Source organism: Protopterus annectens, chromosome 17.part0, assembly GCF_019279795.1.
Source record: "Protopterus annectens isolate FY-2018-M chromosome 17.part0, PAN1.0, whole genome shotgun sequence".
NCBI lineage: Eukaryota > Metazoa > Chordata > Ceratodontiformes > Protopteridae > Protopterus > Protopterus annectens.
The window spans coordinates 607,264,090-607,282,782 of NC_056751.1; the positions used below are offsets into that span (position 1 = coordinate 607,264,090).

Below are 18,693 nucleotides of genomic sequence, written 5' to 3' on the forward strand. Positions count from 1 at the left end.
TAACTCATTAACTCTTGATGGGCTCATTTTCTGGAACAAGTAAATGATCCACAGTTTAAAAATTTTTGAACAGGTAGTAGGAGATTGTCATTATACAATAGGATTTGTCCATTTACTCTGGGATATGACACAAGTTTTGCATAAAGGCAATGTCAATGGTAAGTCAGGTAAAAAAATCTTTGTCAGTCAGTACACCTCTTTGTTTAAGGTAGTCAGTGGAATGTTTGTGCACTACATTCTATAATTCTCTAAGTATTTGATAAAGGGAGGAGAGTATGGGCCTGTAGACTGCTGTCTCTTCAGCTGTCCAACACTTGTGTAGAGATGTAATGTTTGTATCTTCCCATAGTTTAAGGATTACCCTTACTTAGATTGCTCATTTTATGAGCAGGTTGATTAGGAAAGCAGGAGCATCCATAGCCCTTGGTACGAGTTTCAGGGCAAGGCCTTCAGTACTTGTTCAGTCCCCGGGTTTCATCTTTTAAACAATACCAGCTCACCTCACTCGCCTCATTCATTTTGGACAGTCTTGAATATGACAGGAATGGGGAGGTATTTTATCATTATAGGACATGAAAACAACTTGGGTGTAGGAAGTGATGGGTAGGATTGTTAAAGTTAATGGAGAATTGGAGAATGCTGGGCTGTCCTAATCTTTAACTATTCCTGTCAAAATGATATGACAGTAGTGCAATTTTATAGCATCTACATCAATTTGACAGATGCTAGAAACTAGCTGAGCAGTTTTCAGGCAGCAAAACACACACACATAACTCAATGTACATTTGGTGGTCTTAATTTGTCTTTTTTCTTTTTCTAAATTCCATTTGTAATACGAGACACATTTTATCTCCATCTTAAAATCTTAGAAAAGCTAGGTGTAACGGAGGGTTAATAGGGGTGGTAGACCCCCCTTACGTACAGATTTCATCTATATATCTATCTAGTAATGCAAAACAACTATTCATGTAAATAAAAGATTAAGAAAAAGTCAGTTACTGAACCACACTAAACTCTTGTTTGATCTTGCAACTACACACAGTTAACAGTAAAGAAAATTACCAAGCAATAAACAGCATGATCTGATCACACAGTTAAAAAAAAACAGTAGGTTACCAAGTAGCAAACAACTCTAGTCAAATAACCACAAGAACTGTGGAGCAAGTCTTACTGGGGGCATGGTGTTGTTCTTCATGATCACCAGATGACTGAAGTGCTAACCTGGCAACAGAAAGTAGATACAAAACTGTGTGAATAGTGTGAATACCAGAAACTGAGTCGCTGAGGGGAAATTCCATGTAAAAAGAATTTACTGATAACTTTCCAGAAAGTTGTAGGATTTGTGAGCTTGCAGGAATGCTACCTTTTAAGGTATTATAGCCTTGCCAGATGAATGTGTGAATGTGAATAATTTTCTTGGGTGGCGAAAGCCAGGGTACCTTTTTGGCAAGGCTTATATAGGCCCTAGGACCAATAGCCTAGCACCTACCTATGAACCTCGATGTTGCATTAATTATGTGGTTAATAGTTGCCTGATCAAGTGACAGTTGCAGTCAGCATGTAGGCATACAAGCTGTACAACTATCAGAAGATGTTTTTATATCATTTAAAACCCTTTTCTACTACTGTTAGTGAAAAGTAGTGTTAGAGCCCATATTCTGTATTTATAATAACTAACTTCATTTTATAAGAATAAAATATTTACTGTAGAGTGTGTGATTCCATAAAGAAAATAAAATATTCTCCTGTGAAGCTCTTCCAACCTTTTTACATGACATTCTTGGTCGTTGCCCTAAATTTTAAATGCTCAGTTTAAGTGTTGCAGTCTAATGGCTGGCCATTCTTAACTTTCATTTTTATTTTCTCAGTGAGCTTTTGTTCCCAATGTGCCATTCTGGCATCTGTATTTTTTTAAGTTTCATTGATTGCACTGAATAATCATTCATGCTTGCTTCTAAATGGCTGTGATTTGAAAAAGAAAATATAATATGAGTGCCACAAAAGGGGATACTGCCAGCCCAGCTATCTGGAATTTTGTAAATAATTATATGTCATTTGTGAATATCAACATGATGTGTATAAGATGCTTGTGTTACAAATGTATTAGAACTATATGTCATGTGTATATCAAACTTGTTTGTACAGACATGTGTTAAAATATATTTTATAAAGTACTGAGTTTAAAAATGTATCCACAGTGTACCCTACTGGAAAAGAACAGAAATGTGCATGCACTATTGTAACTGTTTAAATGTATATTTTAACAATGGAAACTGGAATACAGGAGGTTAACTTCAGAAAAATAGATGAAATTAAATTACTTTATGGCCAGGCCATAAAAAGATGTTATCTTTCAGTTTCAGTGCAGCAATAGACACAATGTCTAAAACTAGAGAGCTTTTTGTATTTTCTTGGAAGTGTTTTTATTGTTTTATGACTTCCAGGATCTGCCTTAGATCTGAGGAAAAGCCATTGTCTATGCATTTTCACAGCTAGATGCTAAATGCTATCAGTTGCATCAATGTTTGTTTTGAGCCTGCAAACTAATAGTCAGATGGCAAGCATTGATGTCATTCTGCAAGTTATCCCAGCAGTAATATTTGAGATATTAATTTGGGAAATCTCTTAGTGATAGAGCATTCTGTATTCTGTCTGGAACCTGACAAGAACTACCACACATCTGCCTTGCTCTGAAGTAAGTTAACTAGGGGGTGTAGTAATTCTCTTAGATGTAGTAGGGAATGTAGCAAAGCTTAATTTAGAAATTTTTCTTTATTTATTTGAGACTGTCCTGCAATGTTTTAAATATTATTTCCTATGATTTTGAACTGCAATGTTACTGTGATTATATACTGAGTATTTCCTTGTTCTTTTATTATTTATTATTAAATATATTTAAATCTGTCATTGTGGCTGCTCTATTTAGAGATATTTAAGTTCTGAGAGTGCTTCCATATTTATTTGGTGACACCGTAGGCTACTCCTAATAGCCTTCCTGTTGGTCAAACTACCATATGTATTAATAGTAACATTACACAGTAAGATTGGACACCCTTTGTTAAGGATCTTAAAGTAGTTGATAAGGAGTGGCTGGTGGCAGTGATAACTACCTTATAGCCTGGGCAGGAGGGGGCATAGCTAGCAAACCTGTGCCAGCCTTGTCCAGGTGTGTGTGTGTGTGTGTGTGTGTGTGTGTGTGTGTGTGTGTGTGTGTGTCTGTGTGTATGTGTGTGTGTCTGTATAAATCAAACCTCAAAGAATGCATGTGTGTGACAGCTACTTGGGCAGGGACAGAAAGCAGCAGTTAGACAGAGAGAGTGTTGGAGGTCTTGGCTTGGCCACTCAGCTGAACTCAACTCTATAGCTGTGCCAGTGGGGAGTCTTACTGGGGATCTGGAGAATGAAGGAAAAATCAGCCCTGGACTGACTGTGGTCTCTGTGTGCTCTTAAGGGAAACTGCACTTGGTGCAGAGATCTGCATCTAGAAATACTGTATGTGTACTTGTCATCCTCCCAATGTACGTCCACAACTGCTGCCAGTGGTGAAGATTGAGACTCCTTGATTACTGGTCCAGTGGTGGGGAATCACAATTATTGGTTGGAAGTGGTAGGATATCCACATATTGGGATTCAAATCAGCCACATAGTGAGCATCCAGCATTTCATATCACAATAGTTTTATTTATTTATTTTTTTGTTAGCTGAGTTAGTCAGGGAGAGCAGGCAAGGATGTCAGCAGAGGAATATGGCAAGCTGACAAGGAGCAAGCTGGCTGAGATACAGAGATGATTGCAGTCTTAGTCACAGTTGCATCACAGACCAGCAACCAGGAGGACAACCAAACTGGCCTTGGGGATGTACAACTCTCAGAAAATGGACAGTTTAACCTTTCCACAGAGGACTTAAAAATTCTTCTGGCATTAAAAAGACTTGAACTGGAGGCCAAACATTTGGAAATAGAATCAGCAGAGAGAATGTGGCATTTGGAAGCTGAAGAAAAAGAGAGACTGTAGCAGGAGAAACAAATGGAATTAGAAGCAACAGAGAGACTGAGACATCTGAAAGACAAGGAAAATGAGAGGTAGAGGCAACATGAAAAGGATATTCTGACTCTTCACCAGGGTCATGGAGGAAATAGGGAATGGAGTAACCGAACCCCAGAAGCAACAAAGGTCAGTAAATTTCTTCCACAGTTTACAGTAGGTGACAATTTTGGTAGTTTTACTCATATGTTTGAAAGGGTATTTAAACAGTATAATGCTGACCAAGGGCTTTGGGTACGGTTCCTGACCCACTTACTCCATGGTAAAGCTGTAACTGCCATTTCTAAATTGTCTGATACTGATTGCTTAAATTGCAATAGTGTTAAAAATTGTTTATTAGAGTGTTTTAAGTTAACACCGGAAGCTTAAAGGAAAAAGTTTCCTGAGAATAGAAGCAAGGCAGATGAAAGTGTGTGTGAATATATTGCTGAGTTAAGCACTTATTTTCATAGATTGGTGAGTGGGTGTCAGATCACCACTTTTGAAGGGCTGGCACACCTTTTTGTGAGGGAACAAGCCCTTAGCACTTTGTCTGAGGACATGAGAATCTGGTTTGCAGATAGGGAATGCAATACTGCAGATACGTGGGGGGAAAAGGGAGACCTATACCTAGCAAGCAGGGCATCACTGCAGAGGAAGGAGATACTCAGTGCTGCTCATGGGTCTAAGGGAACCCCTGGCAGGCAGCCTACACCACCCCAACAGAGTCCGCCAGTAGCACGGGAAGCCACTAGTTCAGGTACATAGCCAAGACCAAGGGTTAAATGTTTTAAATGCAACCAATGGGGCCATGTGGCATATAGATGTCCATGGAGGCAAGGTGGGGAACAAAAGCTGGGAGAGTCGGTAAGCAGGAATGACAAAATGCCAGCAGTAAGTTGTCTGGAGACAACAAGGATACCAAACTACCACAATAGTTTATATCCTATCTTAGTAGATGAAACAGGCCACTGCTAAGAGAGACACAGCCTCTGACATAACCATTGTGAAGCCTGCAATGGTTAAAGAGGGGCACTACTTGCTTGGGCATTCTATTCCAGTCAGAGCTATAGGACGGACCCCATTCCATATACTTTTGGCTAGAATTTGCCTTGACTGTGAGGGTAGAAAAGGAAACAAGCAAGTAGATGTGTTTGAGGATATCCCTGCAGATGTCCTGATAGGGAATGATTTTGATAATGCAGCACCTTGTGTGTATGCAGATACGTGCAGTTAGGCTTTGAGACAAGCATGTTGGTTTGGTAGCCTGGGGGAGACCCAGACAGGCTGCACACTTGAAGCGAGAACTGGTGAGATAGTTACTTCAGGGAGGGAGCTACCCTGTAGCAGTGAGACTGAAGGTGAACCACAGCTGCTTGTGGGTAGTGATGTTCCCTTGGACAGAGTGACTGCAAGGGCAGAGGTGAGTAGTAGTACCCTGGCTGAGAGTGAGGCACCACTTTCAGTGAATACCAGACTTCTGTGGAAGGGGAGCTGGGAAGGGTTACAGACAGAGAGTTGAAACAGGCTCAGCTCTCAGATCTTACATTACAGGGCTTGAGAGAGGTAGCCAGAGAGGCACCTGATTGTCAAGGAAAAGGGGAATCTGTATACTGAGACAAAGGTTTACTGTATAGAGTGTGGACACCTGATGGAGTTCCAGAGGGTGAGAGAATACAGCAGTTGGTAGTGCCCAGAGCCTGCCATCTGGCACTTCTAGCTATAGCCCATGACATTCCCCTTGCAGGTCATATGGGCATAAAGCATATAAAGAGATGTATTATGCAGAACTTTTATTGGCCTGGGATTTCCAGGAATGTAACAGGCTACTGCAGGACCTGTGAGCAGTGACAAAAGGTAGGCAAGGCAGGAGACAAGACCCTTTGATACCTTTGCCTGTGATTGAGGAGCCATTTCAGAGGGTAGCTATGGATATTGTGGGGCCTCAGAGTACCTCAAGTTCCACAGGTAAGAAGTATATCTAGTGGTAGTAGATTATGTTACCAGATACCCCAAGGCAGTGGCTGTGTCCTTCATTGAAGCAGAAAAGGTGGCAAATGCTTTTTTAGAAATTTTCAGCAGGGTAGGCTTCCCAAAAGAAATACTGACTGACAGACATGCCATTTTCATGTCAGATCTGCTGGTTTGTCTGTGGGAGTGCTGTGGGGTGAAGGACCTAAAGACCACCCCTTACCATCCCCATACTAATGGTCTGGTGGAGAGGTTAAACTTTACAATAAAGACCATGCTACAGGCATTTCAGACCAGTTTAAGAGGGAGTGAGACAAATATTTTCCCCATCTGTTGTTTGCTTACAGGGAGGTACCCCAAGAATCCACAGGTTTTTCACCCTTTGAGTTGCTGTATGGGCATAAGGTGAGGGGACCTGTAGATTTGATTCGAGATGAGTGGGAGGGTGAGTGTGAATCTCACAAGGAGTCTGTTGTGGCATATGTCCTAAACCTCAGGACAAGGCTCAGGGAACTCATGGGCTTGGCCCAGGAGAATCTGGCAGAAGCTCAACAGTAGAAAAAGGTCTGGTATGACAGGAATGCTCAAGCTTGAGAGTAACATGTGGGGAAGCAGGTTATGGTTCTCATTCCTGTCAGACACAACCAGCTGCACTCAGCTTGGGAGGGACCCTTCAAAGTGGTAAGGAAGGTCAGTGATGTTAAATACATGGTATTACTGCTAGGCAGAAGGCAGGGACACAAACTGTGCCATGTTATCATGATGAAACCTTACCATGATAGGGAGGCACTGGTGCTAAGTATCTGCAGTAGAAGGCAGTGGGGAGTCTGAGGGGGATTTATGACTACAGGTAGCCAGCCATCAAAATCCCAAGTTACTATGGTGAAGCCTATGGTTGCAGACATATGATAAGTAGTGCAGCACTGTGATAGGATCAGCAATGCAGATGCAGCTGAGATCTTAAGACAGGGTATGGGGTAAGGTATTCCCAGATAGGTTCATCACTCTCAAGCAACATTTCTCAAGGGTCACCTGAAAAACTAGCTTGAGTCTTCAAGAGGGGAAGAAATGTCACAAAGGGGGTTACTGCCAGCCTAGCTATCAGGAATTTTGTTAATAATTATATGTCATTTATGAATATAAACATGATGTATATAAGATGCTTGTGTTACAAATGTATTAGAACTGTATGTCATGTATATATCAAGCTAGGTTTGTACAGACGTGTGTTGAAAAGATATTTTGTAAAGTACTGAGCTTAAAAATGTAGCCACAGTGTACCCTACTGGAAAAGAACAGAAATGTATTGTAACTGTTTAAATGTATAGTTTAACAATAGTTATTGCACTTGTAAGTTGAAAAGAAAGACAGAAACCCAGCGATTTCATTAATCAAAGTGATCACCTGTTGATGAATTAAATCACTAGATATGTACAATCATTTTAGTGCCATTTTCTTCTACAAAATTGTGTGTGTATGTGTATGTGTGTGCGCCTGTGTATGTATTTATGTGTATGTGTGTGTGTGTGTGTGTGTGTGTGTGTGTGTGTGTGTGTGTGTGTGTGTGTGTGTGTGTGTGTGTGTGTGTGTCTGTGTACTCACTGTACTTCCTGAATATAAGTTTTTATATATCTTGTGAAAGCAAAGGTCATTTGGGAGCCAGCTTTACAACTTAACTTGCTCTTGAGGCATGCATTACAGTTATTTAATGTACACTGAATTGCAGTTTGTTAATTATATAAGTAATCTTGTTGTTTATTATTTATATAAATAAGCCTTTCATATAGTGTGAAAGACCAGTAGTGTGGCTAGTGAGTGCAAAGTTTCTGTTTTATTTGCTGTTTAATAAAGACTGAACGTTTTAGTAAAGAGGAAAAAGGTTAAGGAGCCGTCGCTGAAGAATTATTTCTGCTATTTTTGTATGTTCCCCATAGCAGTGATTACGGAAATGTCATTGCATACTCTTTTCTCAGTTATTTCTGTCTGTTTTGTATAGGGAAGTAGTTAACAACCAGAGGAGTGATAGACCTGTTTTAATTTTTTACAGCAAGTCCATGTGAGAGTGGTTCATCTCATAGGAGCATTTTTGGCCTTCGTAATAGGAGTGATTTACTTCTGGCTTCAGACTGTACTGATGTTCAAGGTGAAACCCCAGCATGGAGGATGTTATCTCAAACTGATCAGAATCGTCCTGTGTATTATTTGCACAGTTCTCATCATTACCAGTATCCTTTTATATTTGTGATTTATGCAACTGTTTTATGGCAGCAAATTGCTTGAATGCACTTATGGTCAAAGGAAAGCATGTGATGTCCTGCTTGAATGTTTCTGAGTGCATTTGGAAGGGGACATCCTCACCTGCAGGGGGCCGAGTCCTCAACAGACCTGCAACTGCAGTCAGCCACAGTGTCATTTTAGCATAGAGTTATATGCAAATCCCTCTTGAGAGAGACCCATCTTCCCAAATCCATTTTCATCCAAATGACTGAAAACTAAAGATCAAATGTGGGGCGGGGGTGCAGTTTAGCTACTCCCTTCTTGGAGTGAAACTGTCTTCAGCCTCTGAGCTGTAATTATTATAAAAGTTATTACATTGTACTTGTCAGCAGCTGTATGAGAGGCAGCTTAACATATGTCTTAAACTAGTGGTGATGGAGAAAGTTTGAGAGATCAGCCTGTATCTTTATATTATCATTTTTTTTTTTTTTGCAAAACCTCTTCTCTATGAAATTAAGAAAAAGAGGAACTGGCGATCACAGTGCATCCAATGTCAGAAGATACACCCCCTAATGAAACTCACTAATTAATTACTATATTTACTAAGTATTTTTTAATGAGATCACTCAATATTATTGGTCTAATGCTGATGGTAAGGATCCCCAGACAACAAAGTAAAACATGAACTGTATAAAAAGAAAATAAATAAATAGAAGTACAAACAGTAATAAAGAACTGAGAAAACCTATGGACAGAAACATCAGACTGACAATGAAGGAAAATATGAGTTTAAAAAACAAAAATAAAGGACTAATACAGAGAAAATACATTGGGGAATAAAATCGTGTATGATTACAAAGAAAGTAGAAGAAATCCAAGCATGAAAGAAAGACAACAAAAGAAAGCAAAGAAATACATAATGTATCTCAAAAAAGAAAAAGTTACGGCAGTCATAATTAATTGATATATAATTGTGAAATACCAGAAAAGACTAAAGATTAAAACGTTATTGAACTGAAATGCATAGCAAAAGACTAAACTATGAAAAAGACAAATAGTGTAATACAGTGAAGTATATGCAGTACATATTGTAGTGGAAATAATGAATGTAAGTAAACAATGTGCAAAAAACCCTAATAAAATGAAAACATCCTGAGAAGTACATTATTCTAACGTAGTGCAACAACTGCATGTACAACAAGGGTAACAGTATAAAATATAACAGAAATTTCCCCCTAAATAAACCAAGTTCTCAATAAAATACAGCATAAAAAGCCTAACCATAACACAAAAACATTAACCACAACATGCATAACTCCAATTCATATGCGTGCACAGAAAACACATAAAAATAAAAAACAAATAATCCAGCAACAAACTATATCTGGAATGCACTCATACACAATTATAAGACAGATCCAGAGATGAAACACAGTACCACAATGCCACAATAAAAGAACCCTCATAAACAACTATAAGAAAGTGACAAGCACACAAAATTATAAATGGTGAGACACAATCTTCAATAACAAGCAACATATACACTCCAAAAAAATGCATTACGAAAAAAAAAGAATGTGGTTGCCGGACTTGTTTTTGACATACTAATGGTCATCTTTTACATGACCGATTATTATGCCTTTCAACTTTTTTCCCCAGCAATTCTTGACAAAGCCAAAATATGATTGTGGACAAATGCCCAAAGTCAGAGACAATTTTAATTATTACCCTAAATGACTTAAAATAGTTAATGGAACAACAGGTTTTGTATCAACGCAATGCAATCACTGTAATTCTCAGTGTTTTACCAGAAAGTCACATATTTTAAAAGCGACAAAACAAATATATGAGGCAAAAGTAGGGACTTCTGCAAATTTCTGGACAGTTGAGAGGTGTGGTATTAATGTGTGAACGCTGGCTGTTTCCCCTACAAGCTCAGGATTGCACAGTCCTGGGGATATTTCCTCTCCCTAGGATAGTGCAACCTTGGAATCGGTATATATATGTTGTGGGAGTGTGGCAGTGTCAAAGTAAGACTGCTTGTGGGTTGTGCAGGGGTATGGCAGGTGCAGTTCTACTTTATTAGGAATACAGTAAGGCTTGCTTCACTGCAAAAAAAATAGTATTTTTTACTTTAAATGCGGCTTACATTTGAGTGATATTTTTATGTGATTGCAATTTTGATAATTGATCCCAACATAGTGGTTTTGTGATGAAGTCCAAGAATACAAACACATAAAAAAGAATGTATATTTTACCTATACAAACTATTTTAACTTTTGGAAAATCCTATTAGTCTGTATAAGACAAAATAATTAAAATACCTCGATGGGACTATATAAACACACTTATAAACAGTAGTAGTACTAATACTAATAGTAATACTAATAGTAGTACTAGTAGTATGTGTCTTTCGGCTTTTCCCGGTTAGGGGTCGCCACAGCGGATCTCCAGTCCACTAATGATTGGCAGTTGATTTTTACGTACCAGCTTGCCAGGCCTGATGCACAACCTTCAACGAAGGTACGCCCATTCACGCACGTCTCCTCACAGAAGATGCTCTAGCTGAGAATCGATCCGGACAGCATCTTACTGTGAGGCGACAAAGCTACCGCAGCACCACCACCACGGGTAATAGTAGTACTAGTAGTACTAGTACTAATACTAATACTAGCACTAACACTAATACTAGTACTAGTTGTTGTTCCTTCGGCTTTTCCCGGTTAGGGGTCGCCATAGCGGAACTCCGGTCCACTAATGATTGGCAATAGATTTTTACGGTGCTGAGGTGCCAGCTCGACGCCCAGCTTTGAACGAATGCACACCCATTCACGCATGTCTTTCGAATGCCACTTGACCGTGGGGAGGACATGCAAACTCCACAGAGAAGGCGCTCCAGCCGAGAATTGAATGGGGGAACCTCTTGCTGTGAGGTGACAACACTACCACTGCACCACCGCAGATTTACTAATACTGAAAAAATAATAAACCTAATACCCAAAATCCACCCCAAAAGCAAGACTTCCAGACATTTATTTTTCCTACATATCCAGTCTACTGAAGGCATCATGAAAGGTTGTCACATGACACACCTTACCTTGACTAAAATAAAATAAAAGTACTCTAACTTTCTAGTCCAGAATGTCTCACTAACTGCTGCCATGACAGCTCAAGGCAGTACAGACATGCCTCCTAACAACAAAAAAAAATATATAATATACATAATGTGTCTGTATTGACCAGGTAAATAGATGGCCATACTTGTGGTGCAGAGGTGTAGAGATCTGACTGTCTGTCAGATGACCAAGGTTTAATTATCCACCCAAGTACTGCAAGATCTGGCTGGAGAAGGAGAATAGTGATCAGTTGATACTAGCTCATCTATTCCAAAAGGAAGGGTTATTATATGTCCACTTTCTTAAAGGTTACCTGTAACTAGGTCACAGTCACACACTTTGTATGAGAATAAGAAAATCTGGGGCATGAGCCTGTCAAGAAAAACATTACCCCCTAGCCATGACTTGTGATTGTGAGGAAGCATGCACAGCACATTTTACTCCATGCTTACCAGCCAACATGAGCATAGGATAGGAACAAGAAGATAAATTCATGTTTCCTTGGTGGCTGACGCCTCTAGCTCCCAACTCTCACCTCCTATGCCTATTGTCCTCAGATGTCAAAATGTAGTGGGAATGGGTGGCTCTATTATGTCACCATGAAGAGGTAAATGAGCAAATAGAGCAGTAGAAAAGAGATATGTATAGTATTTGTCCACTGCATGAGTTTGAATGTGTTTTACTTCATTAAGACAGACCTTCAGAATCTTGAAACAGTAAGTATTGAAAAGAAAGCAAGTGAAAATAAAAAAGTCTGAAAAAAAAATTAAAAAAGCCTGATTATGAACCACAACAAAGATTACTTCATGAAGGGGAGGGAGCAGACATGACTGCATGGCTTGTGTGAGGGGCTGTTACACCCATTTCATCTCCTGTGACATATTTATTTTAAGGTAATGAAATAATTAGTTTCAGATAGTTTTTGTATGACTAGTTTTTCCCATTTCTCCAAAGTTATGCAATATCTGAGTTAGTTTGTAAGTTTAAGGCTAGTATGCTCTGGGCTAAAGATCACCAAGATATAGTGAGTCCTTCAAGTTAAATGAAAACTTGTGATCCCAACCCAGTGGTCTTTTTAAAACTTTGGACAAAGTTATTATCTTTCTAATATTTGATGGAAGCGTGTTCCAAAGTCTAAAGATAAATTGAGCAATAAATTGTCTTTCTCAAGAAACATTGTTTGGATTCATCATACATTTTATAAGTCTGTCTAACAGATTTGGAGTCAGTATATAAGTGCATCCCAAAAAAAGCTGTAAGTTCTTTCTTAATCATAATATTAATTGTGTGACATACTTTATCCATTTTAAGCATATCTGCAATGTTTTTATACTTGTATGTAATTGTGACATCCCTCATCTTGGCCAGAGATCAAGGAGCCTCAGTCCTCATCAGTAACATTGGTGGAGAATGTTCATTGAGAAAAAAAAAATAGACACACAGTATTTTCAGATTCAACTCTCTGCACCAGTACAATTTCTCTTAAGAGCACACAGGGATTCACACTCCAGTCCTGGGGCTGGGCTTTCTCTCCAGGCTCCAAGTAAGACTCCCCACTGACACAACTATAAAGTTGAGTCCCTTAGCCAAGTGTTCCAAGCCAAGTCCTCCACCACCCTCTATGTGAAATCAGTGCTCTCAGTGTCCCTGTTCAGAGTAGCTGACACACACACTCTCTTTGAGATTTGATTTTCACACACATACCTGGGAAAGGCTGGCACAGCTTACCTGCTTTGCCATCTCCACCCAGACTATAAGGTAGGTACACTGCCATGAGAACTCCCCCAAAGTCAGCTGCCCTAACGCTTTTAACAGTGTACCCAATTACTCTTAGTAAAATTAATACTTATAGAAGTGGTAATGTTTGACCAAGCAGGAAGACTTTCAGGAATGTGGAGCCACAGTGCCACTCAATAAATGCAATTACTCTCAAACGTTAAATATTTTCTGAAAGACCAACCACAATGAAAGGTATAAATATATTTAGTAATAAATAATAAAGTAGAAAACATGACAATACTGAATTTCTATTTGCAATAAACATCAGAGGTTCAATCACAGGAAATATAAAAAAACAACACAGATGGAAAGACAGAGAGATACAGAAAAAAAAACATTTAGCTAATCTCACTATATTTTCCTAACTGACAGAAGAAATACTATTCCCTGGTTACTTACTAAAGCAAGGCAAGATGAAAGTGGATGAGTGTGTCTTGTCATGTTCCAAAAACAGAGTGCTGAGTGTTACTGACATATCTTTCACTAGTATCTAAATACAATTCCAGTGTTGGCTAAAGAATGACATCACATCTGGTCACCTGACTCTGTGGTTCCTACACTACCCCCTCACTAGAAATTGAGCCAGGATCCGGCACAGATGTGTCACAATATACACACAGAACTTTGCCAAGGCTTAATACAGCATCTGGAAGCTACAAAACAATTCCAGCACTCCCCCCTTCCTGCAGAAAGGCTTTTCACAGACATTGTGTCTCTGGCTGCATTCAGACCTGTGAGATAGAATTTTTATGGCCTAAACCAAGTCATTTAATTTCAGGCTATTTTCTTATGGTTAGGTGGGCTGAGCTTAACCCCTTCCCTTCCAGCATCCTCTGTTAAAATATATACATTTAATCAGTTACAACAATCCAGTCTGATTTCTTTTCTGTCCAGGAGGACCCATTTTTGATACATTTTTGACACAAGCATCTGGACAAATCAGTTGGATATTCAAATGACATATAATTCTTTACAAAACTCCAGCTAGCTATGCTGGCATATGTTGCACATGCACTGCCCTACTCCTTCTGGCACAGCTGGCACTACCTCACATCATCACAGTAATATCATAGACATTTGTTGCTACTAAGTGAATTTGTTAATCTTTGTCTTTTATCTGTACTATCATCTTAGTGAATTTTCTTTGAAGTGATTCCAAGAGATATAACTCAGTTTTTGAGTATGAGTAAAAATTATCATTCACTCAAGAATATGTCGTATTAAAGTTTTACATGATTTGACAGAACTGTAACTTCCTCCAAACTGAGGCATAAGAATAGTAAGCTGAGTCATGTATTGGTCTTATAATTTAATTTAGCATTTGACTCAAAACTTAAATTTTGAAAGATAGTGAGGCCCTAATCATTTGCATACTGAACAACGTCATGTTGTTTTAGACAAATCAGATTTGACATGTGCTTGGCGCCTGTAAGTATGACATTACAACTTCTGGTATTAAATACTAAATTATATTTTTTGGCCATTCATTAATAGCCTTTAAGTACTTGTTCAAGTTTTCAGTATCTTTTTCTTTAGTTATAGTGTACCAATTATGTAATGTCCCAACTATTTTGATAAGCAACACAGGCCATTCCTAGGGAAAGTGGAAAATAAGAAGTTAACCCAGACAAAACTTTCTGTATTCTCACAATTAATTAGACTGTGGTCCACTGGTTACAACTGGGTTAACTTTATAAGGATTCAAACTATTAATAATTCCTCTATGGAGAATCAAATCAACTACTCTAGTTAAGCTGACACAGGCAACGATAACAGGTATATGTACAGAGCTTGACTGACTTCCATACTTGTTAAAGGTTATCTTTTATATAAGAAACCATGCTGAGTTAGGCACAGAATTGGTATGTAGTTTTTATATTCAAAGAGTAGTGAGAGAAGGCACCTTTCAAAACATTTACCTGTTATATTTATTTATTTAACACTTGTTTACTGGAAAAGTCCAACTTGGAACAAGACAATTTTAAGTGAAGGCCTGGGAGAAATGCTCCAGATGCATGTTTTTATAACGTGGGAGGAAACCAGAGCACCCAGAGAAGACCCACACGAACGCAGGGACAAATTGCAGACTCCACACAGAAGGCACCCCAGCTAAGAATCAAACTGGAGAACCTCTTGCTGTGAGATGACAATGCAAACCGCTGCACCACTGTGCCATCCAACCGGAGAACCTCATACTGTGAGGCAACAATGCAAACTGCTGCACCACTGCGCATTATAGATGTCAAACGTATCCGTTTATAGTTGTGTAATAAATAAAAATAACTAGCTTTGAAAACTGCGGAAAAAAGAGACATTTTCCAGTCATCAAGAACTGTGTTTTCTTGAAGTAATGTGCTGAATAATCTAAACAGAATAGGTAATAATACATATTTCAATAGATGTAATAGCTTACTGGATATGATATTTGGATCCATATAAGTAAAATGGCATGAGCTGCTAAAATGGAAACTCACTTCAATGACTGATTAAGCGCTTTCGTCTACAAATATGAGACGTCTTCAAGTCTCTTATATTTGTAGATGAAAGCACTTAATCAGTTAGTTTCCATTTTAACAGCTTGTGCCATTTTATTTATTAGTTTGTGTTTTTTTTACTGTTTTTCAATATTTGGATCCATACTACATCCAGTTTTTTCATTGCTTCTGATGGACGTTGTCAGGCAGTGAGAGTTAGATAAGTAAGAGACACAAGACAGATCAGCATTTAAAATTCAAATTGGTTCTACAGAAAATAAACATTCAAAGTATCAATTATTTTACATAGATCACTAGTCCAGAATGTCCTGTGTTTTAAGGCGCCTTCACAAAGACAGCCTTGACTTGGCTCACCACAGAGGCAGTTTTGAGTTTGCTGTTAACAAGCTGGTAGAAAATGCAGGTGTTTAAATCTGACCATATGTTCTTCTAGTGCCCTTTATTATTTGTTACAGGTTTTTGTATGTCATTGTTTAGTTAATGTTGATGGACATGCCTAAAGATGCTATATGCTTGCCCATTATTCTCAGGAATGTCTTGAATTATGTGATCTGCATATGCTAAATCATTTGCAAGCATGAGTAGCCCGTTTGGGCCTAATTTACTGACTTAATCGGTTTAATATAATTCCTTTCCTTTAGAATGTCACTGTGTTTTATCTGAGCCATGGTGGTGCAGTGGTTAGCGTTGTTGCCTCACAGCAAGAGGTTCTTCCATTTGATTCTCGGCTGGAGCACCTTCTGTGTGGAGTCTGCATGCCTTCCCTGTGGTCGAGTTACATTAAAGGCATGCAGGTAGGTGCGAGCATGAATGGGTGTGCCTTCGTTGAAGGTTGGGCGTCGGGCTGGCAACTCAGCACCATAAAATCCACTGTCAATCATGAGCGGACCGGAGTTAACTGTGGTGACCCCCTAACCGGGAAAAGCCTAAAGACTCACACAGAATGTCACTGTGTTTATTAGCTTATGATGAGTAAAATAAAAAAAAACAGTGTTCCAGTCATTGTTTAAAAAAATCAGTTCTGATTTTATTAAAATCAACCACATGGGATTGTATACGGTTATTTATGACCTTGCTAACTTGGTAGTTAAAATTAGGAAAAATATAGATGAATATTCACACTTGCCAAGTGCTTCAACAGCAATAATATCATGTGCTGTATTATTAGTTTTGCTCCTAATAAGATGTAAGCATTTGAATTGTTTTTACTGCTGTTTTAGCTACTTTTCTGTATATATATATATATATATATATATATATATATATATATATATAAGCCTGTTTCCTACCTTTCCTGTAACTAGTGTAGTCCAGATTCAGATTTGCTGTATCCAGGGCTGTATGTAAGCTCAGTGGCAGCTGGTGACTTCAAATCAAAGTGGGGCTGCAGGAGACAGCTGAATGGGTGGGGTCAAGGGGAAAGGGGTGTGTTCAACTAGAAGGGGAGGAGCTATGCTCAAAACCACAAAAACTAACTTTAATTAAATATCCTGCCCTGGGTGCCAAACCATCATTATGAGAGTCCAATTAAGACAAAAATAAGTGTAGAAGAATAAAAATATTTCAATGCATTGGCTGCATGACAGCTTACTTAATATCTAGATGGAAACAAAAGGTTGTGAGGCATGAAAAAATAAATTACGTTTTAAATACATTACTGGAATGCCAGTCAAAATCAAGTATAAGAAAAACAAGCAGCACTCAACTCAAACCACTTCTCCTTGCACTGCAGTTCTAATTATAATTTATATTCAGCTTTATTAAAGTACCAAGTAACATGCTGTAAGTAGAAATCTCTGTGATGCCCCCACTTGTAAAAATGTTTCTTATCCAAAAAAGACCTGCTGCCTGACAGCTATCTACTTGTTTCATGGGGAAAACATGATCAAAGTAAAAAATGAAAAGCAAACAAGAAACAAGCTCAAGATACATTGCTTAAAGGATTACTGTACAGGTTCTGGACCACACATGATTGGCATTCTGTTTAGTTTACGGGTAAAGCCTATAGAGATGACTGGAAGTCTCCAACAAGTGTGAACTTTTTAAAAGAATGTAATCCTGTCCTTCAATACCAAAGGCTTATACATTATCTAGTTAAGTATTCTCTGCATGGCAACAACAGAAAGCCTTTCAATGTTGGCAATTCTTTAACAGTATGCTTATTAAAGCTTACTTGCATCTTACGATCTCAGACAAGCTTACCTTATGGTCATTAAAGCATTGCTACTTAAACACAGAGCAACAGGCACTTTGAGTAATAAGCATAAATCTGAGTAATAAGCATAAATCAACAGTACAAAAATATGACAGAAACCAGACCATTCTGCAAAATCAAGGACAGATGAAAAGCCACTGTAGTACTTGTGTGTACCTTGGATAGGGGGGGGGGGGCACTGAACATTTACACTGCATAACTACTTTTTGCCTTGCTTGGACACATCCAGAGTCACTACATGGGGGAGTGGGGTGCAACAAGTATGTCACAATTTGAAATGTCTCTGGCTGACTGTGATGGCCCTGACACATTTGTCATACCTCTCAACTTCAGAGCAAGAAATCTGGACAAAGCCATACACAGAAGTGGGACAAAGGCCCAAAAATAAGGACAATTTTTAAATATTGCTCTAATAAATTTAGAAAGATAATAGACTAGGTCTTGCATTAGTATGAATTTTCTGAAGGGTATAAAATCTGAAACTCAAATGTCTGTCATTATTTTCTAACTTCAGTCTTTAATGATTTGTCACTAATTTGACAAAACACACAATTTTATGAAAAATGGACCAAAAAATATGATGCAAAAATATGAAATAGTGACACAATACAGCTGGGAACCAGTCAAAGAAGGGACACTTTAATATTAGTACTGCTAACTTGAGCAGCTGACAAAATAAAAGAATCTACATGCATTTCAAGTAATCTATAACTCTGATTATTATAATTATTTCTTAATTGTAAACCCTCCATGTTATCTTCCAAAATTGCTATTTTGCGGAGGGATTATTAGGGGGAAGAGCAACATTTTGAGCCTAAATCGGGGACAGTTGAGAGGTTGGCTATGCCTAATTCTATAAAGCAATTTGCATGCACTTC

The 18,693-nt window shown here is 38.5% G+C and overlaps 1 protein-coding gene across 2 annotated transcripts in view; it reads left to right on the forward strand.

Annotated features, from left to right (window-relative positions):
• Positions 1-18,693, forward strand: part of TMEM150B (transmembrane protein 150B) — a 489,913-nt gene that overhangs the window by 440,400 nt on the left and 30,820 nt on the right. For both annotated transcript variants that reach the window (XM_044059685.1, XM_044059686.1), the window contains exon 6: positions 8,041-8,218. In XM_044059685.1, coding sequence (XP_043915620.1) covers positions 8,041-8,218 — 178 coding nt within the window. The remainder of the gene's footprint in view (positions 1-8,040; positions 8,219-18,693) is intronic.